Source organism: Rhinolophus ferrumequinum, chromosome 13 (assembly GCF_004115265.2).
Source record: "Rhinolophus ferrumequinum isolate MPI-CBG mRhiFer1 chromosome 13, mRhiFer1_v1.p, whole genome shotgun sequence".
Taxonomy (NCBI): Eukaryota; Metazoa; Chordata; class Mammalia; order Chiroptera; family Rhinolophidae; genus Rhinolophus; species Rhinolophus ferrumequinum.
The window spans coordinates 54543285-54566971 of NC_046296.1; the positions used below are offsets into that span (position 1 = coordinate 54543285).

Here is a 23687-nt window from a genome sequence, read left to right on the forward strand (position 1 = left end):
GGGTTCTAATTTGTCAATTTTGGGGTAGAACTCAGAGCATATATATTTTTAAAAAGCTCCACAGGTAAGTATAACGCTAGCCAGGGATGAGAATGATTGTGGTAAACATTATATACGTTACATCCATACTCCCTTATGAGGGTGAGCAGAATGGGGTACACCTGTGGATCACGTACTGTCTTCTAATGTGACCTAGAAGCCGCTCCAATGTGAAATAATTCAGCCTATATGCTGAACTGTGCGTGTGTAGAACAGAAGAGAGCAAGAATTTTCCCCTGGATCTTGGTAGTAAAGTTAAGAAGTAAAAGATGGTAGTGATATGCAGTCCTTTCTTCCTATTTCTCTCTTTTCTCACGTACACATTTTAAACTGCAGGTAACCACAGAAAGGTTCTGTATCTTAAATAATAAGCAGCCGTGCGTAGTTGTGACATTAGGAGAGAGTGGAGAAGAGGTGTGAGGATTTGGGAGGAGAGTGGGTGCTGAGGGAGGAGAGTCTTTGGCACCAGTAGAGGAGGTGGAAGGACCCTAGAAACCTAATTGAATTGCTGTCTCCATGGTTTGGTCTCTCAGCCAGAGATGTCCCATCTTTGTCACAGGTGTTGTAGTGTGCACCCTACTGTCAAAATGTGTTAATGAAGTTTTGTTATTCTTGTAAATGAAAACTAAGCTCTGTTGGTTTTTCTCCCCCTGCTTCTTTTCAGATCCCGGTCTCCAGAATCTCCCCCATGCCGTTTCCTACATCGCAGGTCTCTCCCAGGGCTCGTTTTCCAGTCTCCATCACTAGTCCTAACAGAACAGGAGCCAGAACTCTTGCAGACATCAAAGCAAAAGCCCAGCTGGTCAAAGCACAGAAGGCAGCAGCTGCCGCTGCAGCCGCAGCTGCTGCAGCCGCCTCCGTTGGAGGGACCATTCCAGGACCTGGCCCAGGGGGTGGACAAGGTCCAGGAGAGGGTGGTGAAAGGAACACTGCTAGAGGGGGGAACCCAGACTCGGACAGAGTCAGTGAAACTGGAAAGGGCCCCGCACTGGAACTGGCAGGACCTGGAAGCAGGGGAGGTACGAGAGAGCTTTTACCCTGTGGTTCAGAGACTCAGCCCCAATCTGAGAGCAAGACCACAGGCCAGGCACAGCCTCGCAGTGTCTCTGGAGCACAACTACAGCAAACCCCCACAGTGCCTCCAACCTCTGCCATCAGTGGAGCAGGCACAAGTATCCCATCACCAGCTCACACTAACGCACTCCCACCAGCTTTAGGGAAATTGTGTCATGAGAAACTGAATCCCTCCAAGGCATCAGCCACAGTGTCCTCTCTTAGCCACCTGCAAGGGCCCAATCAGTGCAGGCAGGAGAAGGTTTCTTCTGCTCCAACAGGACCTGCTCTAATCTCAGGTGCCTCACCTGTTCATTTTGCAGCTGATGGCACAGTTGAGCCCAAAGCAGGTTCTAGTAGTAAGAATACACCAAACCCTTCAGCCTCAGCAGAGACAACGGCTAGGGCTTCAGTGGATATTACATCTTCTCCTTTAACATCTTTATTAATAGCAGCCACTTTAGAAAAGCTTTCTATACCCCAGGTCAGTGTAACTGTAGCACCTACTGGATTGGCTCCATCCTCGAGCACTTTGCCAGCAGCTTCTAGCCTTAAAACTCCAGGAACTTCTTCAAATACAAATGGACCCATTTCAAGGACAAGCTCTAGTATCCCTGCTAATAATCCTTTGGTCACTCAGCTGCTCCAGGGCAAAGATGTGCCCATGGAGCAGATTCTGCCTAAACCTCTCACCAAAGTTGAAATGAAAACTGTTCCACTGACTGCAAAAGAGGAAATAGGGATAGGAGCACCCACAGGCACCAACATAACAGATAACAGCACCAGAGAGGAAGTTCACGAGAGGCCGTCTCATCCAGCGATACAGCAGCTGGGTAAAACCTTGCAAAGTAAGCATCTCCCCCAGGTTCCGAGACCCCTTCAGCTCTTTTCAGGTAAGGATCTGAGGGACTCTGGCATTGACACACACCAACACCAAGAAGGACTAAGTAAAGCAACCCAAGACCAGATCCTTCAGACTCTCATCCAGAGGGTTCATGTGCAGAGGCAGAATGTTCTCTCCTTTGTACAGCCCTCCCAGTTCAACTTCACTCACTCAGGTTTCCAGTTAGAAAACATCTCCACAAGCCAGAGGTTCATGCTGGGTTTTGCTGGCAGAAGGACATCAAAGCCTGCAATGGCAGGTCACTACTTACTTAACATTTCCACCTATGGCCGGGGTTCAGAGAGCTTTAGGAGGACCCATTCTGTAAACCCTGAAGACCGTTTTTGTCTGAATAGTCCCAATGAGGCCTTGAAAATGGGATATACAGACTGTAAAAATGCAACCGGAGATAGTAGCAGCGGTAAAGAAGATACTGATGAGGAAAGCACGGATGATGAGCAAGAATCTGGCATGGTGAAGCAGGAGCCCCCGGCTTCCCAGAGTTCGGGCAAGTGTGAAGCAGGTTTAGGACCCCACAGTAGAGAAACTGTGTCCGCCAGTGATTGTTTAACTAAAAAGAATGTGATGGCAGAGACACCAGTGCACGAGCTAACCACTTTAAGCAAGGAGAATTACCTGTTCACTAGAGGCCAAACATTTGATGAGAAGACTCTAGCCAGAGATTTTATTCAGGCAGCACAGAAGCAAATGGCTCACGCAGCGAGAGGTAAGACGATGCATAGCAGCCCTGAGCTTTTCAATTCCACGGCTCTTCCCCCTGCAGACAGTCCCACCCATCAGCCTCTCCTCCTCCCACCACTGCAAACCCCAAAGCTCTATGGAAGCCCCACCCAGGTTGGGCCCAGCTACCGGGGCATGATCAATGTCTCCACCTCCTCTGACATGGACCATAACGCGGCCGTACCGGGGATGCCTGACTGCAGCCAGGTGTCTAGCAACGTAGGTGATGTCATGTCCTTTTCAGTGACTGTCACTACCATCCCTGCTGGCCAAGCTCTGAATCCCGGCAGCCATGGCCAGACTATTCCTGTGCAGGCCTTTCCTGAGGAGAACAGCATCGAGGACACGCCTTCGAAATGTTACTGCCGATTGAAAGCCATGATCATGTGCAAGGGGTGTGGCGCCTTCTGCCACGATGATTGCATTGGCCCCTCTAAACTGTGTGTTTCCTGCCTTGTCGTTCGGTAACGAGACTGGAAAGAGAACAACACACTGGAAAGGAAACAGGAAGGGTTGACAAGATGTGTTTTTTGCATCCTTTTGGAATCACAGAGATAAAAGGTTTCACTTGTCTTAAGAGACAAATGTTAATTAAATCAGGAATACAGAGTACAGATCTTACATTTTAGAGAAGGAGCACCTTGTAAGTCTGAGTCAAGTAAGACTTGGTGAATTTGTGACAAGTTTGCACTTACAAAATCATGTAAATATGTCACATTTTGTTCTAACATTTTTCCAAATGTTTAGGTAATAATGTATTACTTTGGATTCAGATTTATGTTCCACTTCACAGACTCTGAGAAAAATGTAATGCCAGGCATGGTGAAAGGAAGCTTGTCTCCCTTCTGCCTTTTCCTAAGAAGCTAGGAAGGAGTGAAGGAATGGTCTGGAGAAATGAGAAGTGACCATTCATGCTGATTGTTTTGACCGTCTGACTGTAGGCTTTATATGGATTATTCAGCCTTTGCAAAATTTGGATTCAGGGTTTACTCAGTCTCTTTACCTTAGATGCAACATTCTTAAGTTCCACTTTTTAATAAGGTATTAATTTCACAGCTAATACTTCACACTTTGAAAGCTCTGATTGCAAAGCACTCTGCTTGCAATTTGTGGATCCCTGCTGTTCCCTAATCTCACTCCCTGCTCTGAGACAGTGAATGGTGTGGTCTGTGATGGGTATGCTTGTCTGGCCCTTGCGTCATTGTAGCTTGGGCAGGGCAACAGTCAGAAGTAGTATCCAGCGACCTAGTCGTTAATGGGAGCTTACAAACAGCTTTGAGATACTGGTAGAAAACTAACAGAAAAATGGTACTGATGGCGTTGATTTGAACTAATTGTTTTGTTGGGCAATGAGATAAAGCTGCAAAAACTTACAAAGTGAACGTAAAGAACTTTGGAAAAGGATTTCAGCATTAGTAACAAGGTGGCCTCTTTTTTCTTCTCTCCCGAACTGTTACCTAATGTTCTGTAGTCAGCTGTTGCTGCAGGTAGAAAAGCTCATTAATGGCCACATTTGCCCACCCTGTTGTTAAACCTGCTTTGACCTCCCAGGCATTTGAGGGGTATGGAGTAATCTTATTATGTATTATTTTGAACACACACCTACATGCAATAAAAGTCATACACTTTTCCTGTTTTAGAAAATATGTCCCCTATTTTGGATTACTGCTGCCTATGCACTAGAAATTTCTGATGTAAAGAGGCCTGATGTAAATGGCTAAGGGAGCATCTAGAAAGGAGAGAAATTACCCCAAAGTTTTGTCTGTTTTTGTTTCCTTTTTTGTTGTGTTTTCAATCCTGTAACTAGTGACTAAAGAATTTTTGAGTACATATATTAGGTCATGGTTAAAGAATATTAAAATAAATCTGTAATTTACCAGAATTTGGTATTTAAAAATTGGGTATTGTCAATGTGCATCATTTGCATGTTGATTTCAAGTTTCCTAATTATAATTGTGAAAAGTAAAAACTACTGTGACCTAGTACAGTTATAGTTGTACTTAATATTCAGGATGTGATATTTACAACATGCAGAACAGTGTACACTTGTTAAGTAAGTCACATTCCACATGAGGAGAAAGGAGGCAGTGATTTTCTGCTTTGCTTCTATTCTGCTACCCTCTCCTCCCCACCCTCTATGTGATACACTCTTGTAATACTTTCAAGCTCTATAAGAAACTTATTACTTCACTATTTTTAGTTTTCTGTGGGGTTTTCTGTGTGTGTATGGCCCAAAGCAAATTTAGGATTAATATCTATGTTCTAGTTTCATCCAAGACAATTAGATGTCCTTCTAACTTCCCTTTTTCTTTCAGCACACACATAGCTAAGAGACATGAAACCTGCAAGGATTCAGCAATAAGGTTTAAGTTCTTCATCCAAGAACCAGTAGGAAACAAACCATGAGTCTGTTCCCAAACTGTTGGTATCCTGGGTAATCCAGGGGGCGCTTAAAAAGACATTGCTGGTTAAGAATTCCCATGTCCAGCTTCTACACTCTCCACTTCAGTGGCAGGACTGAGGGCTGGTCTGCATGCTGGAAGTGGTTGGGGGTGGCAGAACTGCTCCCGTGCTAAACCTTAATCACCAGTTTGAATTGATTAAAGTGATTTTTCTTCTTTGCACCTTTCCTGTCATAGAAAGTTTCTCCTCTATTGTTCCCTTAATCTGAGGATGGACAGACTAATCAGGAAAGGAGGAAAAGCATCAGGGATTTTTCAGGTCCATGTAGAGAGCAAACCATATCGTGCCTCTTCATCTTGACCCAGCCTCTTGCAGGTGATTCTAAGTATTAATATTCGCCAGATTTTCTTAACAAATAAGACGTAGCTAATAAGATATTTGCATTTGTGAATACCCATTAAAACATTGTTAACCAGGTACACTGCCTCAATATTGATCAAATGAGAGAATAGTTGGGTAGGTCAGTAGTAAATTGAATCCATTTATCAATTTGTTTCAAAACAATGGTTTCAAGTAGAAAGTTAATCTTATGAGCTGAACAGGGGGAAAAAATTACGAACTGGCCCTTTTGAAAAGGAAGCAGTAGGAACAAGAAAATCTTTAAATTATTAGAGGATGGTACTCCAATACCTTTAAAGCAATTTTTATCTTAGGTTTTCGGAATTACTTTACCTGTCCATTCAATCTGAAATGTTTCTAGTAAGTGCTAAGCTTATGTTTATGGTGTTAAGTTGCACTGTTTCCAGTGACTAGTCAGGCGTTGTGCCTGATGCTTATGCCTCCAGCGTATGCTTCTCGAGCCTTCTTCCGAGACCTCCCACTGCAGGTCACCTTGGGGAGATAGCATTAACAATACATCATCTCAGTCTCGCTTATGAATGTTCTAAGTTTTCCAGTAGAAAAGGTTCCCTGGATCTTAAATGTTAAGGAATTTTAATTTAAAATTCTCCATCCTATTAAATAGGAAATAAAGCCAAATAACCTGGAGTTGTTTGCTCTACCTTTATTCCTTAATTCCTGTGCTCAAGACACTGAAGCTGTGGTATCCCATGTAACATTTTAAAGGATAAGGTCTGATAAATGTGAAATTCATCTTGGGGTAGGAGGAGCATATTTGCATGGACTAGAAAGGCACACAGATGCAGATGTTTCAGGAATTAATTTGGATTTATATAAAGGGAAGAACTCATCGCCTTCCAGGTGAAGGTATAAATTCACACATATTAATGACGCGACAGTCACTATCCTAATTGCTTATTATTGCCTTTCTCCGCCTTAGAGTCTTTAAAACACTCTTGAATGAACCGATTTGTTAAAATGAGGGGGTCTTCTCTGGTCATTACACTGCTATTTATTTCTAGAACTCATGGTCAGTGAGTAGTGCCAGGGTGGTTTTCTCTATGACCTGGAGGTTTTACTTCACAGCACGGAGGGAAAAGTCTCCCCGTTGCTTTACAACAATGTGCTAAGTAAAAAACTTGGCCAGGGTAGTTTTCACTCAATTTATAGAATAGTCCAAAGAGACTCTGAGAAACATGATAGGCAGGGATCTTTCCTATCATGTTTCAATATCTACATGCCTGTTGAAAGAAAACAATAGGTAAAACATTTCCTAAAGTTGGAAGTAAGAGCTTCATAGATTTCTTGGTTACTTTATTTTTTTTAATGCTTTACATTTGATACAATTATTAAAGATCAATTTTAAAAATAGCTTTCCAGTAATATATTTTAAGTAATATATATTTTAATATCTATGTAAAAAGTGACAGTGAAAGACTTTGAATTTCTCATATATGGTATGTTTAATGTAGGACCTCACTGTTAAGGCACAAATGATTTCAAAGGAAGTTACTCTAAAGACACTCAGATTATTTCAAAAAAAATGCAATAAGGGGAATAGTTTTGGAGTTTATTTTTTATTTTAAAAGAAAATTGACTTATTTACCACAAGCTATTTTTTTTTCCTTCTGGCTATAAGGTTTGTACAGACTGGTTTGGTAAATGCTAACCTTTTGTGTCTTTTGCTTTTTTTAAAGGAATTGTTAACGTTGGAATTGAGGGTATGTACAGAGAAGTTGGTGTCAACACCATTTAAAAAGTCATATTTTTTCACAAATATAGAGAAATCATTTTACATAAGAATTTTAAGTATTTGCAATAAATATATGTATATAGATTGTATGTATTCATATATTCTTATTTTTCATTTTATTAAGTAAAAGATAATTAAAGTGAAAATAAAAACCTTGGAGTTTTTGGTGAATCTGGAGGTCTAACATATATCTGAGTGGTGTGGTTAAGGGCCCTCAGTTGTTGCCTTATATTACTGCTGGAAGATTACCACAGGTTGTATAGAAGGGAGTAAAATGAGTCATTTGATGAGAATCAGGGTAACATATTTCTTTCAGAACTCTGGTAAAAATTCTCTTAATCTGTCTGTCTGTTTTCACCTTTGAACTGTTTTGTCTCCTAACCACCTAATGTCAGTCACTGGGAAAGTAAAACAAAACAAAACAAAACTATGGTGTATTCTTTTTTTTTTTCATGTGCCCATTGTTTGCTTGTAGAACAAAGAATGGTAAGAAAATATCTCAGGGGGGGAATAGGTTTTCCTTTCTTCACAGTGGTTAATAATTCATTAGCAGACATTCACTGCCATTGCCTTCCAGGCCAGGGGTATGTGAAGAAATAATCTCATGAAGATAATAGAACACTTTTTCTGTTTCCCAGTTTCTCTCTGAGAAATGAGATTCAGAGCCAGTTTTCTGTCCCTGGTCTGGACAGTAGAAGAGCTAGGCAGACTTGGATTTTGATCTCCCTAGTGTCAGGGAGGGCATTGATGAAAATGAGGACTGAGCCAGATGTTAGAAGAGCCTAATTGTCCATAGTCCTATACCAGGAGATAACATGGAATCCTGATGTCCAAGAGAAGTAATGTTATGGTTGTAAAAACTTGGTTTTAGGATGTACTTAAGGAAGCAAAATGATACCTGGATAGTCTTTGGCAATAAAGGTGTATAGCCCATTCTTTAAAAATTAATAATATATAGATTTATTGATGACCTGAAAGAAAATAAGGTCAGAATTTCAAAAATGTATCTTAATGACCCATGAAACTGACTTTATTCTAGTTCTCCCTGAAATTGCTCAGCTGTGGTTATTTTCACTGATAAAAATAGCATATTTTGGAAATTAATAAGGATACATAGAATACTTTTTAAAAGACAACCTTACTATTTTTCAAAAATTGAAATTTCAAACATCGGGGGTTGCCCAAAGATAGTGAAGATAGTTTCGCTGTCCAAAAAAACAGAACTCTAAATCTTTACTGAAAATACTCTATTTCTAAAGGAAATTTCTTAAGTCTCAGGGAATACCTGCATCTTCGTAATTCCCGTATATTATAGATGGGAATGAAGGTGAAGTGTTTAAGTGGGTGAAGCAGTCCATGATGACCATTTACAAAGACCTTTCCCACCCCATTTCTGGTACATATTTATCATTATTTAAATGGGCCTCCTACCTCACTGTAAGTAAAATTCATATTCAGGTAATGACAGGAGCCTGAAGGTATAGTTGGTCTGCAGGTGAGAGAGAGCAATAACACCAGAACACAGCTTCAACTTGAATCCCCAACTTTGTTGACATCACAGTCTGAGAAACCTGTTCATTGGTTTTGACACTACTTTGGACCACAAATGGTCTTCAGGAATCAGATTTTGCATGTTTCTAGCTATTTTTGTACAAATCATGTTATTTACTAATTCTAATATTTATTGAACACCTATGTGCTGTTCTAAAGTTCTAGTTCTGCACGAGTAAACAAGCATCCATGTAAGCTGTGAAAGGTCTTGCTCAAGTGGTAATCATACAGCACTTGTCTAGTTCAGAGCTCGAGGAGTAATACATGCTACGTATTTCCCAAGATGTTGGAAGTTTCAGTGTTAAATGAGTTATGAAATAGTGTTTGGAGGCATTGGGTGAGACTTGCAAACCATGAAGAAGAAAAAGGGCATTGCCCCTAGATGAAACAACAATGTGGAAGTGAGGAGCCATGTTAATAAAATTTACCTTTTTTGGTAACTTCATTGGAAGATCTACAGTTGTTAATAAAAATTTCAAGAAATCTCTTAGTAATATCTACATTGACAGAATTAGGCTGAAAGCAATCCCTTTCCGTTAATTCTGGTCAGAATGTCAGTAAAAATGCTTTATGTTTAACCCTTTCAAATAATGTGCGTAAATAACCCAAAAGAAGATAAAGAATTAAGAAAAAAACCATACCTTGATCTTCATCTGGTAGTCTGGTGAGAGGGAAGTGTATCCCTGAGGAGGTGTTGCATCCCTGTTTTGTCTCCATAATGGATAAAATTAGTGTTCTTTTTTCTAATACTGTAGAATTAGCTTTTTTTCTATCGCTAAGCCAGTGAGCTTGAGTCAAAAGAGGCTTCGGCAGAACTCGAGCCCTTTTCAGTGGCCTAAATCCTAATTCTTTGATATTCTGTGGTAGAAAGTTATAAAAGGGTAGATCATTATGTTTTGTCGGTGTTTATTCATGAATTTTTCTTACCATTTATCTTGAACCTGGATTATTGGATTTGCAACTGGAATTCTGTATGCCAGAAATACCCACATTGACCTTTCAGTTAGAGGTATTAGGTGTATTCTACTATGTGATGCAGCCTCAACTGTGTCCAGGAAGTGGAAGGGTGGATATCAGATATTTTCCTAGGACTTGGTGACAAACAGAAGATTGGGCTTCTTTCCTAGAGACTGTATAAACTAAGGAATCTATACCTCCATGGAACTTTCAGTCTTAATCTAAAAGAAGAATCTCCTAGAGAGATTTCCTTGGAACAGGAAGGACAGACAACCTGGAAGAGAGCCAAAGGTCGGCTGTGACTAGATAGTGGGTTCTCCTGAAGAGTAATTTGAAACTCAAAAGAAGCCACAGGGTATTTAAAAACATCTGATTTTCATCTTGACTGCAAAACCTAGAGAATGTCTATGGGAGAAGAAAGTTAAACCCATGATTGAATTTAAGATAAATTTAAACTGAATTTTTTTTTTTTTAAGGTTTTTGGGTTCTGATAACATGATGTTAAACTGCCGTGAGTGGCACATGGAATTTGATCTGACACATTTTGTGGGCTAAGTAATTGTTTTCTGTTGAATTTAGTGGCAGCCTTAGCCACTGATCATGATTTAGGTCTGTGTACCTGTCTGTGTCTGTTAAGTAACACAGACATTGGCTTATAAACACTATTAAATTTACTTCAGACAACAATTGCATTACCTTTAATCATGGATCCTCTTTTTAAATACTGAAAACTCGGATTAGCCCAATAAGAAAGTGATGTATTAAATGCTATCAAAATATCTGAAGATACTTAAGAACTATTATTTTACACACAGCCTGTGTTCTTCCTATGGAAAGTGTGGTACATAACATTTCACGTTTCTTGGGTTCTTTTCAAAGACCAGTGTCTAATGTTTCCAAATACTTAGAGATTAGAAATGGAGTTGGACTTTGTCCCTAAATCAGGAATTCTTTGCATTTTAGGTTTTTAGGCAGTAGCAGTTTGAAGATTTCGGTAGTGACCAGCTGAACCTTTATTTAATCACTGCACAAGTTTTAAATTAATGAAACTCTTCCAGAGTCTCAAATTTGGTTTCCCTCTTGTTGCATAGAAGATAGATTCTGTGCTGGGAAGAACCTGACAATTTGTTCTCTGATAATAAACTGATGAAGGGGCAAGTTTGTTCTTAGAGAATTCATGAAATATATGGAGTCCATGAAAGAGCCAGAGTACATAACAAATGAAATTCTAGAACTTAAAAAACTTTTCTCTTAGCCATAAGTGCTATGACCTATTTTTTTAAGAACCCATCTTAATTCAGTGACTCATTGTATCACACCTTAAGACTTTCACCAGCACCAAGAGAAATCAGAACGGAAGGAATGACCTTAAGTTGCTCTTGTTCACTTTGAAATCTTTGTGCACATAGGCCTTAGCACTTTGACAGATAAAACTCTGCCTTTTAGCTCCTCCTCACTATTGTCTTTAACCCCCCACTTTTAGACTGTTCCTTTAATTGGTTGTATAAAACTACCTTCTTCAAAATTGAATGTATAATAATGTTTCTGCACATGGACAAACTGTAACTTAATGACTCATTTTATGTTGAATAAAGGCATACAGTTTTGCTCTAGCGAATGTGCCTTTTCTTTTCCAGAAACCAGACACTGTGTGAATGACTTCCTTACCTTGTTGAATGTTCCCCTGTATCCCTGGGTTCTGGCTAAATTTGGGCACTGCAGAAAGTGCCAGTCTTTTCAGGCAACACTCAAAGAGAATTAAAAGAACTCAACATGAGCCAGAAAGAATGTGTATATTGCAAAAATGAAATCCATACTACAAAGCTACAGTAATCAAAACTGGTAATGGCGAAAACACAGATACACAAACCGATGGAATAGAATAGAAAGCTTAGAAATAAACCCTTGAGTATATGGTCAGATGATTTTTGACAAGGGTGCCAAGACTAGTCAATGAGAAAAGGTCAGTCTTTTCAATAAATGTTGGGAAAACTTGATATCCACATGCAAGAGAATGAAATTGGACCCTTCCCTACACCATATACAAAAATGAACTCAAAGTGGATCAAATATCTAAACATCAAGAGCTAAAAATATGAAAACTCTTAGAAGAAAACAGGGAAAACTTAATAATTCGATTTGACGATGATTTTTTGGATATGATGCCAAAAGCATACGCAACAGAATAAAGTACAGGTAAATTGGATTTTATTAAAAATTAAAACATTGGCATCAAAGGACTTTATCAACAGTGACAAAGCAACCCACACCTACAGTATGGGAGAAAATATTCGCAAATCATATATAAGAAATCAGCATTCAGAATGTATAAGGAACTCCTATAATTCACCAACAAAAGAAAAGCCAATTGAAAATGAGTAAAGAACTTGAATAGACATTTCTCCAAAAATATATGCAGATGGCGAATAAGCACATGAAAAGATGCTCAGTACCATTTATCACTAAGGAAATGCAAATCACAACCACAATGAGAACTTCACATCCATTAGGCTATTAGCAAAGACACAAAATAACAGTGTTGGCCATATGAAGAGAAATTGGAACCCCTGTGCATTGCTGGTGGAAATGTACATATTTGTATATCTTTGCACCAGTACCACATTATCTTAATTACTGTGACTTTATAAATATTTTAAAACCAGGTAGTGTTAGTCCAACAACTTCGTTCTTCATTTGCAATGTTAGGTAGGCTATTTTAGGTCCTTTGCTTATGAATTATAGCATCAGTGGTCAGTTTCTATCAATACAACATTTTGATTGGGATTGTATTTAAGGTATATATCAATTTGGAGAAATTTGAGATCTTAGTATTTGCCTTTAATCCATGTTTCCACTTATTTATGTATTTTTAAATTTCAGCATTGTCTTGTAGGTTTCAGCAAATAGATCTTTCACATCTTTGTCAGATTTAACCTACATTTAATTTTTAAAAAATGACAATGTAACAATTTAAAAAAAATTTTTAAATTCACTCAATTTCTGAGTGATAGTTGATGGGTATAAACATTCAATTTATATTTTTATACTGATTTTGCTAAAATCACTTATTAAACTCACTTTTTAGTTTTAGTGGCTTCTTTATACATTCCACTGGATCTTCTATATAGAAGACAGTGTTTTCTCCAAAGCCAGGTAATTTTATTCTGGATAATTTCTCTCACCTGCACTGGCTAGAACTCCAGTACAATGTTGAATAGAGGTGGTGAGAGTGGACATTGTTGTTCCTGATCTTACAAAGAAAGCATTTAGTATTTCATATTCAGTCTGATGTTAACTAAAGGTTTGTCCTAGATGCCCTTTATCAGGCTGAAGAAGTTCCCTACTACTATGATTCTCTGAGAGTTGTTTTTTTGTTTTTTAAATCAGGAATTGGAATTTTCGGTTTGTTAATATAATGAATTACATTGATTGACTTCAGAATATGAAACTAGCTTTAGAGGCTTTGATTTTCTCTATTGGTTTCCTGTTTTCTAATTCATTGATTTCCACTCTAATATGTATTACTGTTTCTCTTGTTTTGCTTATTTTAGGTTTAATTTGTTCTTTGTCTAATGTCTTAATGTGGAGGCTGATGTCATTAATTTGACATCTTTATTTTTTAATATAAATATTTTGTACTATAAATTCCCCCATATGTACTGGTTTAGTAGCATCCCAACAATTCTGATATGTTGTTTCATTTATCTTCAGTTCAAAATACTTTCTAATTTCAATTTTGATTTCTTTTGAACCATGTGTAATTTAGAGGTATGTTATCTAGTTTCTAAATATTTGAAGACTTATCAGATATCTTAGGTATATGAAATAGATTTCTATTTTAATTCCATTGTAGTCAGAGAACATATTTTGCATGAATAGATTTCTATTTTAATTCCATTGTAGTCAGAGAACATATTTTGCATGACTTGAATCCTTCTAAATGTTTTAAGATTTGATAGTCCATGATTGGGTGCTTTTGAGAAGAAAAACATGTATTCTGCTGCTGTTGGGGTAGTGTGCCATAAATGTCAATTAGGTCAACTTTGTTGATAGTTGTTTGTGTCTTCCGTATTTTTACTGATTTTTCCACTTGCTCTAGGAATTAATTGAGAGAGAAATATTGAAATCTTCAACTCCGAGGGGAGATTTTCTCGCCTTGCAATTCTGTCAGTTTTCGATGCATGTGTCTTTTTAAATAGATTTTTAGAGCAGTTTTAGATTCACAGCAAAATTGAAGGGAAAGTATGAAAAGATAACATATATCCTCTGCCCCCACGTATTCATAACCTTCCCCACTATCAACATCCCACACCAGATGGTATATTTGTTAAAATCAATCTACATTGACATTGTTATCACCCAAAATGCATATTTACGTTGGTGTTGTACCTTCTATGGGTTCTGACAAATGTATAATGACATGTATTCACCATTATAGTGTCATATAGATGGTTTCACTGTCCCCAGAATTCTCTGTGCTCCACGTATTCATCCCTGACACCCCACCCTAACCCCTGGCAAAAACTGTTCTTTTTATTGTCTCCATAGTTTTGCCTTTTCCAGAATATCTGGTAATTGGAATCATACAGTGTGTAGCCTGTTTAGATTGCCTTTTTTCAGTAATATACAGTTAAGTGTCCTCATATCTTTTCATGGCTTGACAGCCCATGTTTTCTGGTGCTGCATAATATTCCATTGTCTGGATGTACCACAATTTGCTTTATCCATTCACCTACTAAAAGGCATCTTGGTTGCTTCCAAATTTGGGAAATTATGAATAAAACTGCTATAAACATCAATGTGCAGGTTTTCGTGTGGGCATAAATTTTCACCTTATTTGGGTAAACAGTAAGGAGTGTGACTGCTGGATTGTATGGTAAGAGTATGGTTAGTTTTGTATAAACTGTCAAACTGTCTTCCAAAGAGGCTGTTTCATTTTGCATTCCCACTAGCAATGAATGAGAGTTCCGATTTCTTCACATCCTTGCCAGCATTTGGGGTGTTAGTGTGTTTGGATTTTCGCCATTCTAACAGATATTTAGTGGTATCTCAATGTTTTAATTGGCATTTCCCCAATGACGTGATGTTGAACATTTTTCATATACTAATTTGCCACTTATATATGGTAAGGTGGCTGTTAAGTTATTTGCCCATTTTTTAATCAGGTGTTCTTTTTTTATTACTGAGTTAAGATTCTTTGTATATTTTGGAGAACAATCCTTTGTCAGATATGTCTTTTGCAAATATTTTCTCCCAGTTTGTGGCTTATCTCATTCTCTTGACAGTGTCTTTTTCAGAACAGGTTTTTAAAATTTTAATGAAGTCCAGTTAATCATTTATTTCTTTCATGGATTGTGCCTTTGGTGTTGTATCTAAAAAGTCATTATCATGCCCAGTCGTCTAGATTTTCTCCTGTTATTTTATAGAAGTTTTGTGTTTTACATTTAGGCCTATGATTCATTTTCAATCTTGATCCCTGGGTATCTTTCCTTTTAGTATGTGTGGCAAAGTGAGGAGTTCACACATAAAACACTTCTGCATACAGAAGTATAGTAGTTATTTTGAGAAAAAGCATTGTGTAGTTATTTGACCTGAACCAGCTGCCCTTTTTTGTGTTTAAGAAATGGGTGAAGGTGGTTAAAAGGTTAAAAAAAAAAAAAAAAGAGGAAAACCATTTAAGAGTACAACTGACAGACAAACTGGTTATTCAGATTTGGGAATTTTCTTGAACAAAGTGAGCCTGTCACTTTAGAAAAACAATTGACAGTATTAACAGTGGTAAAATTTGAGCTTTCAAGTGAAAGAATTTTGGAAAAGGTGTATCTGCCACCATGAGCTTGACAGCTTCCAAATCCTTCAAGACTTCTGAAAAATCCAGAATACTAAGATAGATAGAAATAGATATGCAGACATAGATATGTTTTTTTTGTGTGTGTGTTTTCTTATTTCTGAGAAATACCCCTTTCTTTCTCAAAAAACCCTGGCTTTCAAGACTGTTGTTTCACTATGAACTTTTTAAAAGTTTAGTTTGAAGCGCAAAGCTGAGCCTTAACTTCATTATTTTAAGTCAGTGCCCATCCTCTTTTGCAAGGCAAAGAACTTGGCAGGGATTGAAGGGTGGGAAAGGATGCATTACTAAGCAGGGAAAGTACATGATTATCCAGTAACTGTGGATTGCAGGTGATAAATAGGTTGAAGAAGAAGTTAAAAACACTGAGACCCAGGGTATCGAATGGCAAGTCCGTGTGCATATTGTAATGAGTGTTATAATGGGGTGAATTGGAGAAGAAAACCTCATAGATTTCAGTCTTTTTCAGTTCTGTATAGTGGGTATCCAGTAAATATATGTTTGATTAAATACAATTCTTCATTTGCATTTTAAAATTCTTTTCTTTCCATGTAAGAGGTAGGGAAATGGGACCAAAGACAAGAAGGGGAGGGAAGTTTTTAAAAAAATCCAATCAGAAAGAGAGAAGAGTTAATTAAATGCTCTAATTGCAAATTATATAAAAGTTATTAAATTCAAAAATATATAATTGAAAGGATAGACAAAGGCATATCAACATGATGTACTTTTAAGTGTACTTGGGAATGAAAAAAATGTTCTAAGTATCACTCCTCTTCAATTTATTTGCAAATATGTGGATTTAGACAAATATACAGTGTATCTCTTCTGTTTGCAGAATTAGTACTTCTCTATTTTAATTGCAAATAATAGTATTAGCAATTAAATATTAATTGAGCATTAACCATGAGCTTGAGGTTTGGGAAACAGCGGTCCCAGAGAGGAGGAAAGGAGGGACCATGATGACAAACTTACTTCATAAGTATGATAGAGCCTGCCATGTCGAGGTCAAGTGGGCATCGGCCCTTGGTAAAGGGGGAAATCTGGGCACTTCTGTTGTTTATGGCACCACACACACTTTCGTATCACACATTTACAATTCCACGTGCTTTACACAATTTATCACATTTCATCCGCATCACTCTCCCTTGAGATAGAGATTATTGTCCTATTTAACATCAAAATTCAGACAGGATCAGGGTCCTCTGCAGTCACACAGCTCGTTGGGTGGAGCCCCATTTCTTGACTCCTGGACACAGGTACACCAATGCCAGCTTCCGAGAAGGGCTGAGCGTGTCCTGCCATGGCTGCGGCGGCTGCTTGATTCTGTTCCCCTTCTGGCACGACCATGGACTAGGGAGGAATCCCAGGCTCCTTCAGGGGAAAGAAAGCTCGGCAATTAGACTATAAATATAGTCTGGAAGAGACTGCATCTCATTTGGACTAATTATCCTGTCACCCATCAGAAGAACAAAGAGTGAAGAATTTTCAGACTCCATCATTTCCATTCCTCTCACTAGCTTGGGCTTCCTTGTACTCGGCCTGACCTGCAGGCCTGGAGACAAACACTAACAGAGCAGACGTGCTGGCTGATTGAGGAATGTCTGGGCTGCCCAGGAAGCTTCTGGTGATGACCATACTGCTTCCTCCTCCAGCACAATGACTCTATTTAGAACTGGCCTGGTGAGAGAGCCCCCAGTCCTGGAAAGGCCCAGATGAGAGACAGAGAACAAGGGAAAGTCCTCAGTAGACACTGCAGCCTGACAGTTGCATAATGTATTGGCAACCCATTTTGCAAAGGCCTCCTTGTTCTCCCATCTAACGAACGCTTACTGAGCACATGCTGTGTGCCAGGCATATGGAGAGTTTATTAAATATGCTGCAGGGAAACCAAAAGAAACTTTCACTGAATTTCTAAGAGTTGAACTCAAAACCAAAGTTGGGGAAATTCAAGAGAAGGAAAGATACATTGGTCAAGACATGAGCTTATACCAGGAAGTTCTGAGGTAAAGAAGAGTTTCATCACTGAAGGCCAATATGTCAATATTGGGCAAGTGTGAACAATGAAATATCATCTCAGGAAGCTTTTATGAAATTCTTATTTACACGTATATTACGGAAATTTACACATATATTAGGAAATTTACACGTATATTTACACGTATATTAGGGAAATGCTATAGAACACTTGGCATCAGCCAGTAACAAAAATTCTTAAAAGAGTGAAGAATTATGCTTCATATAACACAAAGTGCTGTCAACCACAAGTTTACAAGTGATTCTGATTAAGTTGTTACCTTCTGTCATGCATGACTATGAGAGACGCATGACATCTGCAGGTGGGCTCAGACATGGTTATGTCAAAGAATCTGCAACAGCACATTTAATGCCTGCAGCAAGTTCCAAGTAAAATACTGTGTTAGGAAAGATGGTTTGCACATTTCAGATCAGATGTTTACAAGTTTCAATATCAAATCTCATTTCTAAGAAAAGGAATATGTAGCTTGTTCAGCCAATGGGACATGAAATACGGAGTTCAAAGGATTCACGTCATAGTTTGAATCATCATCCAACCCATATGAATGGGGACATGATTCAGTCATCCTGTGTCGGGTACTTTCTAATGGATATTCAAGTTTTATCAACAACAACGGTATGTATTTACTCATAATCCACTATGATAAGGTGAGTGGGAATGGCAAAACAGTCTTGAATTTCACACACACATCCTAGCTTCCCTTCAGAGACATATGCTGTTTTCACATAGGATTCTGCTTCAGAGCCCACCTGGGAGACCGGAGTTCCCACCTCTCCCAGAGGCTGGAGGAAAGAGAAGGCCAGAATCCAAGTCGATGCTTGGGAACGAACACAGCCTGGAAGGCAACGAGGTAAGTGGAGGCGAGAAACCAGGGCTCTTGAAGCTGAGAGACTTAAGACTGGCTGTTTCCACTCTGTGCTTGTTACCCAGCCCCCCCACACACATTCCTTTGGTGTTCTCTCTCATTCTCTCTCTCTCTCTCTCTCTCTCTCTCTCTCTCTCTCTCTCTCTCTCTCTCTCTCTCTCTCTCTCCCTGTCTCTCCCCGCCCTCCTTTTTCTCCCTCTTCCCCTTCTCTTCCTTATTCTCTCCCTCCCTTTATCTCTTCTGGCTTCCTTTTATTTTGCCTTACTCTTCCTCATCCTCTGGTTTGTCCAAAATTGTATTGCTTCGCCGCACATATATGAGAGAAAACCATCAGATCAAAACCCAGCCACTGTGGAAGTCTGGGCTGCCCTAAAGATTAAATTGGATTAATTATGCCCAGACAACCTTTTAAAATACTTTAAAAAGAAAGAAAGAAAACCAAATGAACTGAAAATTTGGGTTCAACGGCCTTGATATAATTTGGTTCATTTGCATGTCTTGGTAGGGTTTCCCAAGGGTAAAAAAAGGAAGGTCTTTTCCAGGAGGTTTTTGTTTGAAAACTTATTTCTATAAGAGAATCAGTCAAATATAACACTCACCAAGTGCGGTTATAATGCTGAATCCTCTGAAAACAGACTCCCAGGTGGATTCTCTCTGCCCTGAGCGCCCCTCAGCGCCCCGTCCTCTAACACGGGCAAGTGTCATGGAGCAGAGCACAGATGGTGCAGTGTTTCTAAGACTCGTCCTGGTGAGGTATGTTTCTCCCTTTGCTGCCCCAGAATAGCTGAGTGTGGACCAAGTAGGTCCCCTCTGGACCATGGTTTCTCACCTTGACATATTGAAACCTTAGGCCAGGTGAGTGTGTCCTGTGGGCTGGTCCTGTGCGTTACAGGATGTTTAGCAGCGTCCCTGGCCCCCACCCACCAGATCCCAGTAGCATGGCCCCCGGCCTCCAGGTTCCAACAACAACAAAATGTCTTCAGACATTGCCAAGTGTCCCCTGGGCAGCAAAACTGACCCCTGTTGAGAACCACTTCTTTAGAGAAGGGGATAAAATATTCTGTCCCAAAATATACATATAAGATCTTAAGTGTTTTAAAGTCTTTGGGAAAAGATGGTGTTTTAGGAAAAGTATGATGACAGCAGTGCTTCTAAAGTGCTGCTCCAAGCTGTTATTTTTGTTCAACTATAAGCTTCCTATGGGCAGGAACAACATGGATCGTACTTACTGCTGTAGCCCTAGGACCCAGAATACATAGCAGGGGCTTAATGAACCTTTGTGGAACGAATGCATCCTTTCATGAGCAAATACTCCAGGCCAAGCACTATCGCATGTTCCTGTATTAACCCTGATCCTCACAACGACACTCAGAGAATAGGCTTTAAAGTAAAACTTTTCAGTCAGGCAAATTCAGTTGTCACATAGTGTGATTTGCCTTCTAGTTCCTGTCCTTCCCCCAGCCTCTGCTCTCAAATGGGATGAGCTAAAGTTCTTACGAAGTCCAGTAGGAAGGGCTGCAGCCCCCTGGGAAAGTGGGCAGGCAGAGTGTGAGTCCTTATGTCCTCAGTATTCTTTCAGCCAAATTTCCTGGGATCCCAAAGACACCATGGGTGCCAGGTAACGAGGAGATCCCTGGAATTACTGCTGCTGTTCTGAAAACTTGAGGCAGCTGCAGGACCCATGCTTGTCCCTGTCAATATTTAAACCAGAGTAAACGCTGCACAGGGGGCAGCAAACCACAGCTGAGACCACAAAGATTTGGCTCACACAGCAGAAGCCTGGGAATCCAAGTCATTTCATTAACTTCTCAACCAGGCGCCCTTGCATTTTACAAGATTGACCTCTTTTTCCCCCACCCATCGCCTTATGGTGAGGCTTTATGGTATCATCTCCGTGGTATAAATGAGGAAAATGAGGCCCAAAGAGGTTGCATGACTTCTTGACATCATAAAGCTGCTTTGTGGTAACTTGCGGTTCGAACCATGCAAGGCCGGGCCGACTCCATGCTCGGCCAGCCAGTACGGACCAGTGCCCACATACTCGCCCAGAGCAGAGCCAGTGACCGCCGTGCCCACATTCCCCGTGTTACAATCCCCCAATGGCTGGGGGTTTTCTCTTGTGTGGGCTTGGGAGGGGCAGATGAACAGGACCTGGTTTGGAGCCAACAGTCTCTAAGCTGTGCCAAGCTGGAGTGCAGCAGGCATGCCAGGATGAGCAGGCAGGACTGGACTGGCCTGGCAAGAACAGGCAGAGGCAAACACTGCAGCATCTATTGCACAGTTGAACAAGGTGAGGCAGAACCCAGATCAGGACCATGAGTGGATCGCTGTCTCCTAAAGAGGCCGGAGCAGGATGCCCGGTATCAGATAAGCCAGGAGGCTTGGCAGCCAGCCATGCGGGGAGCATGCGTGTTTAATTACATGTGTACACAAATGTTCGCAGGGAAGAAAGCTAGCTGGGTACAGGAGGGTGCTCCTTATACATATCACCCCCTTTTCTTTTTTCATTTCAGAGCTCTCTCATTTTTTAAAAAGCGTTATGCTTTGGGCAGTTGTGTGGTTACCAGTCTGGTTGCTGATGTGTTTCAGCGAGTGGTGCCAGACAGCACGGACCAGGAGTCCAGCTGGTGAGAGAAGCCGAACATATAATCATTTCTAGCAGAGATGGTTGAAGCCAAGATGCTTTAATTCAGGGAGAAGCCATCGGGCACAGTGACTCCATCTTCCTGAACTGGGAACCCCGCTGCAGGGAGGAAGCCAGGTCTGCTTTCGGAGATGGAAACTGAACTAAAGGAAATAGAACAGAAACACCGTCCAAGTGAGTAAGTGGTGTCAGCTCCTCCCCACCCCATCCCCAGATGTGAGCCAAGGGGGTGTGTTCTTCCTGGACAGGAGATCACTTGATGTGAAGGGGTGAGGGTGGCAGACGGGGCAATGGCATGGGATGCAGTGCCCCACCCCCTCCACACAGCCAGAGGGGCTATGTCTCACCGAGGGGACACACCAGCCTGATAGGACATCACTGTATGTGTTCATAACCTTCACATCAAGCTATGCTCTCTTAATTGTTCAGGGACAATAACATATGAACAGTTGTTCCTATTACATCCCTTCCCTTCATAATGTGAACTCGAGTCCCATTACATATTAAACTTATTTCTTATTCTTTCACTAATCAAATTCTGTTGGTGCCGAGGAACTCAAATGCTATGTCCTTCATTCTTATTTCTTATTTATTTATTTATTTATTTATTTATTTATTTATTTATTTATTTTTAAGATTTTATTGGGGAAGGGGGACAGGACTTTATTGGGGAACAGTGTGTACTTCCAGGCCTTTGTTCCAAGTCATGTTGTCCTTTCAATCTTAGTTGTGGAAGGTGCCATTCAGCTTCAAGTTGTTGTCCTTTCAGTCTTAGTTGTGGGGGGCACAGCTCAGCTCCAGGTCCAGTTGCCGTTACTGGTTACAGGGGGCGCAGCCCAGCATCCCTTGCGGGACTCGAGGAATCGAACTGGCAACCTTGTGGTTGAGAGGACGCACTCCAACCAACTGAGCCATCCAGGAGGCAGCTCAGCTCAAGGCGCCGTGTTCAATCTTAGTTGCAGGGGGCAGAGCCCACCATCCCTTGTGGGACTCGAGGAGTTGAACCGGCAACCTTGTGGTTGAGAGCCCACAGGCCCATGTGGGAATCGAACTGGCAGCCTTCGGAGTTAGGAGCATGGAGCTCTAACCGCCTGAGCCACCAGGCCGGCCCCCATTTATTTTTTTAATGCATGGAAAGTTAGTAGTATATATTTTTAAAAATATATTCAAGGGCGGCTCGTTAGCTCAGCTGGTTAGAGTGCGGTGCTCTTAACAACAAGGTTGCTGGTTCGATCCCCACTGGGGCCACTGTGAGCTGTGCCCTCCACAAGTAGATTGAAAAAGACTACTTGACTTGGAGCTGATGGGTCCTGGGAAAACATACATAAAATAAATAAAGGTTAAAAAAATATATATATATGTATATATATATGTGTGTATATATATATACATATATATTCAGACATTTATTAATACTATGTTCTAAGCTTTGTTCCAGACCCTAGTGACATAGGACACATAAGGTTCCTGCTCTCATGGCAGTGGCATTCTGATGTGGAAGTACAGTGGGAAACAAACATGTGTAAACAAGTAAGATAATTCCAGGTAGGGAGACTCATATCTCTGAAATTACCACCATGCATTAGAATTTCCTGAATTATTACATTTATTGTTCTATTCAATATTCTCAAGCCCATGATAAATGATAGTCTCCCTTGATAGAGCATGAACCGTAAGTGGACGTATTCCTCTTTTCAGCGGTGGCACTTGACTCTTAGCTATTATGTTTTCAGTGGGCTGGTTTTTGGTCATACCATTTTTTCTCTAGCAATGTTAAATTATATACATGATCAATGAGTCAGTTATGTCATTGATTTGCTACAGTTATTAAGGAGGCTTGACAGACCAGGTAAGAACTCTTGGGAGAGGCAGGCTTTCTGTGGTGGTGGTGGTGGTGGTGGTGCCGGTGCCGAAGACTGTCATCTGTAGCATGTTGTAATCCGCTGAATAAGGGTCCCCCTGAGATGTCTACATCCTCGTCCTAGGCACGTGTGAGTCTTACCTGAAATAACAAAAGGGAAAGAGGACTTTGCAAGTGTGATTAAGTTAAGGATCTTGAGCTGGGGAAATGACCCTGGATTATCTGGGTGGGCCCAGATGTCGTCTCCAGAGTCATAAGAGGGAGGCAGGGATTGGAATGGATGACGGAAGCAGAGGAAAAAAGACGATGCGATGTGGGTCCCGAGCGAAGGAATGGGATGGTTTCTAAAAGCTGGAAAGACAATGAATTCAACCCTGCAGCCCCCAGAAGGAGACAGCCTGGCAAACATTGATCTTAGGTTGTACAACTTTGAGGTACAACCTTGATGTACAACTCATTTTGGATATCTGACATCTAGAACTCTACGAAAATCATTTCTTGTTGTTGTAAGCCACTAAGGTTTGGTAACTTGTTACAGCATCAATAGGACACCAGTACGTGTGTATTTTTATCTAGACCCCACAACAGAAAAATGTATGAATCCTTCTCCTTCTGGTTCCATCTCTTCTAGCCATCTGGTTGCAGCGCAGGACTC

General features: G+C 40.3%; 1 protein-coding gene across 4 annotated transcripts in view; it reads left to right on the top strand.

Moving 5' to 3' along the window:
* ASXL2 (ASXL transcriptional regulator 2) overlaps positions 1-11392 on the top strand; it is a 121706-nt gene extending 110314 nt beyond the window's left edge. For all 4 annotated transcript variants that reach the window (XM_033124352.1, XM_033124353.1, XM_033124354.1 and 1 more), the window contains one exon: positions 704-11392. In XM_033124352.1, coding sequence (XP_032980243.1) covers positions 704-3184 — 2481 coding nt within the window. In that variant the 3' untranslated portion in view covers positions 3185-11392. The remainder of the gene's footprint in view (positions 1-703) is intronic.
* Positions 11393-23687: the final 12295 nt, after the last annotated feature.